Below are 7,500 nucleotides of genomic sequence, written 5' to 3'. Positions count from 1 at the left end.
TTGCCATGGCAGAACAATGACATTCCTGTCTTGCAGGAAATCACTCACAGAACGAGCAGTATGGCTGGTGGCATTGTCATGCTGGAGGGTCATGTCAGGATGAGCCTGCAGGAAGGGTACCACATGAAGGAGGAGGATGTCTTCCCTGTAACGCACAGCATTGAGATTGGACTGAGCTTGTTGTCATTGCAGGCAATGATGATGTGACACACTTCCCCAGACCATGACGGATCCTCCACTCTCCAAATCGATCCCGCTCCAGAGTACAGGCCTCAGTGTAACGCTCATTCCTTCAACCATAAACGCGAATCCAACCATCACCCCTGGTGAGACAACCACGACTCGTCAGTGAAGAGCACTTTTTGCTAGTCCTGTCTGGTCCAGCGACGGTGGGTTTGTTCCCACGTTGTTGCCGGTGATGTCTGGTGAGGACCTACCTTATAACAGGCCTACAAGCCCTCAGTCCAGCCTCTCTCAGCCGATTGCAGACAGTCTGAGCACTGATGGAGGGATTGTGCGTTCCTGGTGTAACTCGGGCAGTTGATGTTGCCATACTTAACTGGTCACGCAGGTGTGATGTTCAGATGAACCGATCCTGTGCAGGTGTTACACGTGGTCTGCCACTGCGAGGACGATCAGCGGTCCGTCCCGTTTCCCTGTAGCGCTGTCTTAGGCGTCTCACAGTACTGACATTGCAATGTATTGCCCTGGCCACATCTGCAGTCCTCATGCCTCCTTGCAGTATGCTTAAGAACATTCACGCAGATGAGCAGGGACCATGGGCATCTTTCTTTTGGTGTTTTTCAGAATCAGCAGAAAGGCCTCTTTAGTGTCCTAAGTTTTCATAACTGTGACCTTCTTTTTTGCTGAGTTTATGTTGTGCCATAGAAACGAACAAGCCTATAAAGCCATGTGTTTACTATAAAAGCTAAAATGTCGATACAAATACCTGTCATTGAAATTACAAAGTCATTTGTGGAATATTAAGTTTCTACATTGTTTAAAAAGCTTTCCTAAGCTATCCCTTTTCCATTGTTTCTGTTCCGCTAAATGTTTGGATGTACTGGTAAAGTTACCAGGTTGTTAGCTTGCTAGATAATGAGGTAACATAACTGAACAAGCTGTTTTAGAATCGTTTTAGCACATCCCACGACGTGGTTTATGAATGTAAAAAATACGGCCCGCCAATGGAGATGCATCCAGCCAATGGAGATGCATCCAGCCAATGGAGATGCATCCAGCCAATGGAGATGCATCCAGCCAATGGAGATGCATCCAGCCAATGGAGATGCATCCAGCCAATGGAGATGCATCCAGCTAATGGAGATGCATCCAGCCAATGGAGATGCATCCAGCCAATGGAGATGCATCCAGCCAATGGAGATGCATCCAGCCAATGGAGATGCATCCAGCCAATGGAGATGCATCCAGCCAATGGAGATGCATCCCGCTGCGACGCCAATGAAAAAAAACCTAGAGGCAGTGATATGGATCACAACTTTGGAATGGTTTGGGCTAGAGACAAGTGGCTTTCTCTGTAGTAATGGTGCAACCACCACAGTCACGAATCTGTGTGTTTCCTCTAGGGAACTCCTAAACAGCAATACAGCTAAGCCTAACCATTATAATAATTGTTATATGGCGGATGTTTTCTAAGGAGCATTCGTGACCAAAAGGGTTGCACTTTAGAGCCCTGCCTCCATCCCCCCCCCCCTCTCCCCCTGCCTCCTCACCCCGTCCCCTCTGTTTCTTCTCCTTCTGTTCGCTGAGTTTGTCCAGGGGCAGGTTGCTCATGTCCAGGCCGTAGACGGAGCGGGCCAGGACCGCGGTCAGAGAATCCATGATGCTGGCCCACTCGGTCACCAGCTCCTCCCAGCCTGTCAGAGACGACAGCACAGACAGCAGCTCGTCCCACAGCTCCCGAGAGATGAACACACACAGGTTGGCCCGTACCCACGCCACAATGATGGTCTGGGGGAGGATGTACAAGGGCACAAAGACAGGAGGATGAAACAGAACATCTCATTAATCACCATAGGCAGGCAGCTGGTTCTTACTGGCTTGTAATCAAAACACTAACAAGCCATTAGAGCTGTAACATTGTTTCCACATTATATTAACATCATGGGCAACAACCATTTCCAGGAGCTCAGCTGGACTTCTTCTAACAGAGGTATCAGAACAACTCTAACAGTAAGAGAGGCTATATGATCCCCAGGCTGACTGACCCGGAAAAGGATGGCAGCCAGGCTCTCAGCAAAAATGTCATTTCTTTGGTTCTCCTGAGGCCTCTTCATCACCGCCTCAGTGATCCTCAGCAGCACCTGTAGCATCTGCTCCCTACACACACCAGAAGATATGATTAGTCCATCATGGTGTATCAGTAGATTATCATATAACACAGTGGAACTGTCCAGGCCTGTCTGACAATACAGTCCTTCAGGTAAAAAGCAACCGCTTGGTTTAGAATTTGTTTTCCTATTTAAGCCAGGTGTACACAAACAGTATATACAGTGCATTCGGAAAGTATTCAGACCCCTTTTTCCACATTTTGTTACTTTACAGACTTGTTCTAAAATGTATACAATTATTTTTTATTCCTCATCCATCTACACACAATAACCCATAATGACAAAGTGAAGACAGGTGTTTAGAATTTTTAGCAAATTTATAAAATTTTTGGACATGATTTGTAAAAGGCACACACCTGTCTATATAAGGTCCCACAGTTGACAGTGCATGTCAGAGCAAAAAAACAAGTCTTGAGGTCGAAGTAATTGGTCGAAGTTGAAGGTCCCCAAGAACTCAGTGACCTCCATCATTCTTAAATGGAAGAAGTTTGGAACCACCAACACGCTTCCTAAAGCTGGCCGCCTGGCCAAACTGAGCAAGCAGGGGAGAAGGGCTTTGGTCGGGGAGGTGACCAAGAACCTGATGGTCACTCTGACATGGCTCCAGAGTTTCTCTGAGGAGATGGAACAATCTTTGAGAAGGACAACCATCTCTGCAGCACTCCACCAAACAGGCCTTTATGGTAGAGTGGCCAGACGGAAGCCACTCCTCAGTAAAAGGCACATGACAGCCCGCTTGGAGTTTGCCAAATGGCACCTGAAGGACTCAGACCATGAGAAACAAGGTTCTCTGGTCTGATGACACCCAGTTTGAACTCTTTGGCCTGAATGCCACGCTTCATGTCTGGAGGAAACTTGGCAACATCCCTACGGTGAAGCATGGTGGTGGCAGCATCATGCTGTGGGGATGTTTTTCAGCAGCAAGGACTGGGAGACTAGTCAGGATCAAGGGAAAGATGAACAGAGCCAAGTACTGAGAAATGCTTGATGAAAACTTGCTCCAGAGCACTTAGGACCTCAGACTGGGGCAAAGGTTAATCTTCCAACAGGACAACAACACCAAGCACACAGCCAAGACAACGCAGGAGTGGCTTCGGGACAAGCCTCTGAATGTCGTTGTGGCCCAGCCAGAGCCAGACCTTGAACACGATCGAACATCTCTGGAGAGACTCTCTGGAAAATAGCTGTGCAGCGACATTCCCCATCCAACCTGACAGAGCTTGAGAGAAGAATGGGAGAAACTCCCCAAATACGGGTGTGTTAAGCTTGTAGCGTCATACCCAAGAAGACACGAGGCTGTAATCGCTCCCAAAGGTCCTTCAACAAAGTACTGAGTAAAGGGTCAGTTATTTATTTTGAAGAAATTAGCAAAAATTCCTAAAAACCTGTTGAGAAATTGTGAAAAACCTGGAGGGTAGCCTCACGATATCTCAAAAATATTGGCCACCATTAATTGGATATTTGAGTGCCGTAAAATAAAAAGTGAGCTATACCAAGTGTGAGTGGGTTAGGTTAATTGTCCCATCCTTTGTGGGATCTGCCTGTCAAGCAGCAGCTACCGGTAGAAACTTTGTACAGTTGGCTTAACATAGCGGTAAGTAGAAGTATGTACTTTTTTCTCCAACCAACATAGCTAACTTCGCTGGGTAGGCCTAACATTATTCCATTTTCAACATTGTTTTTAAATAGTGTTTAGTCACGATTGCTGCTGACAAACATGATAGGCTACATTGATTGACGGACCACGTCAAATTGGCTAGCTAGCTAATAACAGACCACGTCAATCAAGCTAACTTTCAGGGGATAAACTAGATGACTATATCTAAATATGGTTTGATTTACGGTGATGACAGTAGTCCGACAGACATCTTTACCAGGACGATGTCAAGCTCTTTCCAAAAGCCTAATCTCTGATAAAGCAAGCTAAATGACACATTGCTTCTGCTAGCGAGCTACAATTGGATAGCCAAACGGATCTGACCCTCGCGCATCTGAAAATACATGATCAATTGATGTTTACTATATAACTCTGATGATAGAGCTAAATGTGGAATAATCAGAAATGTGTAGTTTTGACTACGCTCTTCAAGAGGAGATATTACAACCAAATAGGTGTAATTGATCTTGAAAACAGCACGTAGTGGTCAATGGATTTAGTGTAGATGGGGATCTCCTTGCCCCCCACCGGGGGCCCCAGCAGCCAAACTGAACGCTATTGTGACATTTTATTGATCATGCTTAGTGTATTTCAGTATGTACGTTGATGAGGTGCTGACTGACGTACCATGTCTGCGTGTTCATGGCGTGCTCCATGATCACGTGGCGGTAGATGCTCAGCACCCCCTTGCACACCTCCACCTGGTTGTCCAGTAGCTTGGCCACGTCTGGGCACGGCTCCAGCAGAAACACGTTGGCCGAGTTGGTCAGGAACACCTGGGGGGGGCGGTAGAGCATGGAGATAAAACTACGGTCAGGGGTTGATGAGATACATCTGGACACGCACAACAACAACAAAAAACGTGTCAAAAAAGACAAAACGCGCTCGCACGCACATACCTGCAGGGTGGGCTGGATGCCAGCCTTGATGTCTCTGTTCTGTTCCTCAGTGAGACAGCCCCGGCTGATGGCACTGCTGAAGGAGTATGTTCTGCCCCAACTGGATGAGCGTTTGTGACCATGACTCTCCAACGCCTGCAGGAGGACACGACCGTCCAGTCAGCATGGCGAGTATGAAATTGAGTGTTCAGAGTTCATTTTAGTCTGCGTATCCACTAACTTGTGCTGTGTGTATGTGTGTGTGTGTGTGTATGTGCGTGTAGTTGTGTAATAATAATAATTAGGTTAGTGTTTATATTTGTGTTTTATACACGTGTGAAATGGAAATGTGTTTTTTGTTTATCCCAATGTGCAGAAATTTGTTTTTTGTTTATCCCAATGTGCAGAAATGTGTTTTTTGTTTATCCCAATATGCAGAAATGTGTTTTTTGCAAAATTGGGGCGAGTAGAGTCACAGGCAGGGTCAGCCATTATCAATGGCGATCCTTGGACCAATTAGGGGTAAGTGCCTTGCTCAAGGGCACATTGACAGATTGTTCACCTTGTCGGCTCGTGGATTCGAACTAGCGACCTTTACGTTTAATGGCCCAACGCTCTAACCACTAGGCTACCTTACGCCCTGTGTGTGTTTGTCTGTGTATCACTGCCATTACCTGTGTGTGTGTGCTATCGGTCTCCGAGATGAGCAGCTGCTCTGGGTTCTCCTCCACCTCGGCCTGTCTGCTCTTCTCTGGCTCCGTCATGAAGCCTGGCTTCTCCTGCAGGATCCACTTCCTGTACACCTTGATAACCTTCCGGGTCGCTGACGCCTCACAGGAGGGCAACAGGAAGGCCTGGAGATATAGACAGATATTACACAGTATAGTGCAAGAGAAAATAGGGTAATGGGCGTTGGATAATGAATAAATGTATTTTCAGGATCCTAATAAGGTGTTTGCTAAATGACACAAAGCAGATGTGGTGGCTAAGGACATTTAACTTGAATTAACTTGAATTATTGAATTTGCTCCAGCTAAGTGGATCACTTTGATGTAGTGATAGTGTCTTTGCACTAGATGGCAGCACACAACAGATAAGATGGTTTCCTACTCAGCATCATGTTCCAAAGCTAGTGGGGAACCAAAGGAAATCAGCTTCACAACTAAAACTGTTCCTGCAGAGGAAAAGTCTAGTTTATACTCTCATTGAGTCATTTGGAAACACTGTCATCATCTCTCTGTGGGCTGTACCTGGTGAAAAACCTCATTGACGAAGTTGATGTTGTCCCGTGTGGAGAGTAGGATGGCGTGCACCATGTCGTAGACGCTGCGGTGCTCCTCGTCGATGCTGCACAGGCTGGAGTCGCTGGGGCGCCGGTCAGACAGCGTGCTACTGTTAGAGTGGCTCTTCTCTGGCTCCGTGGGGCCGTTGGGCTCCCCCTCGCCACCACGGTCTTTATCCTTCTCCTGACTGCTACTACCTGCAGTGACAGTCTGAACACACACACAGCAAAGGCAGCGGGTTGGCAGCGGGTTCCAGTATAAATTATAAAGACCAAGACAAACAGAGCATTAACTGTTGGTTGAATTAAAATTATTCCAAATCAACATGAAAATAAACCTTGCCTTGGAACTGACCATTCAATCCTTTCTGCATTAAAGGGATACTTTATCTACTTCCCTAGAGTCAGATGAACTCGTGGATACCATTTGTATGTCTCTGCGTCCAGTATGAAGGAAGTTAGAGGTAGTTTCGCGAGCCAATGCTAACTAGTGTTAGCGCAGTGACTGGAAGTCTATTGGCATCTACTAGCATGTTTGACATCGGACCTACCTGGATAAGTTTGGGGATGACCTCGTTAGTCCCGTTCTTGGCGCTGGGGGTGGCGGTGCTGACGTACTTCTTCTCCAGAAAGAAGGTGACCAGCCAGGTGATGAAGGCCACACGGGGAGCCAGGTACTGGTCTCTCGTACAGAACGTGCTCTCGTTGTTACGGGTCACCGGGACATACAGAGGCTTTGGTCTGTGGTGGGGGAGGTCTGGGGGAGGTAGGGAGAGGGAAGGGTCAGAGACACAGAGAGGGAAACGAGGGTGATATATACACAGTGGGAGTTAGAGAAAGATAAGGATATTACACGAGATCTAAACACGCTGCTCTTTCAGTCAACATCAGGTTCTTTGCTGTTACTGGCCATTATATGAAAATATTTAATTCAGCCCACAAAGTAACTGACCTGAACAACCCTGATAATTACAGTGAACCACAGCCTCGTGGACTAGGTTAATGTTTCAAAGGATTTTAATTTCTATAATTCATGAAACCTCATTTAAACATGGGTTGAATACCTTTGAATTGACTGGCAATTAGCTAAAAATAGACATTCCCTCTCAGACAGAGTAGATCATTAGAACAGGGGAAATGGAGGAAAACATCAAGTTCATGACAAGATGTCTAAATTGCCTGGCCTCAGGAATCTGTGTGCATCGACTGTATTAATTAGCTTTTGGGTCAAGTTTTTGACTTGGCAAAGGCCTGTTGCTGCAATTATAAATTAGAACTTCTGACTTGCCTGGTTTAATAGAGGAGCATGATATTACACTTCCCCTCCAAAAA

At 46.4% G+C, this 7,500-nt stretch overlaps 1 protein-coding gene across 6 annotated transcripts in view; it reads right to left on the bottom strand.

Moving 5' to 3' along the window:
- The window catches only part of ralgapa2 (Ral GTPase activating protein catalytic subunit alpha 2), a 163,140-nt gene that overhangs the window by 107,481 nt on the left and 48,159 nt on the right, over positions 1-7,500 (bottom strand). For all 6 annotated transcript variants that reach the window (XM_036962847.1, XM_036962850.1, XM_036962846.1 and 3 more), the window contains exons 9-15: positions 6,720-6,925; positions 6,137-6,379; positions 5,561-5,740; positions 4,908-5,042; positions 4,636-4,784; positions 2,229-2,340; positions 1,734-1,971 (exon numbers count right to left, since the gene is read on the bottom strand). In XM_036962847.1, the coding sequence (XP_036818742.1) occupies positions 1,734-1,971; positions 2,229-2,340; positions 4,636-4,784; positions 4,908-5,042; positions 5,561-5,740; positions 6,137-6,379; positions 6,720-6,925 (1,263 nt within the window). The remainder of the gene's footprint in view (positions 1-1,733; positions 1,972-2,228; positions 2,341-4,635; positions 4,785-4,907; positions 5,043-5,560; positions 5,741-6,136; positions 6,380-6,719; positions 6,926-7,500) is intronic.

The sequence above is a fragment of the Oncorhynchus mykiss genome, chromosome 25 (assembly GCF_013265735.2).
Source record: "Oncorhynchus mykiss isolate Arlee chromosome 25, USDA_OmykA_1.1, whole genome shotgun sequence".
Lineage (NCBI taxonomy): Eukaryota > Metazoa > Chordata > Actinopteri > Salmoniformes > Salmonidae > Oncorhynchus > Oncorhynchus mykiss.
Note: the sequence above shows the minus strand (reverse complement) of the source record. Positions and strands in the feature narration are given on the sequence as shown.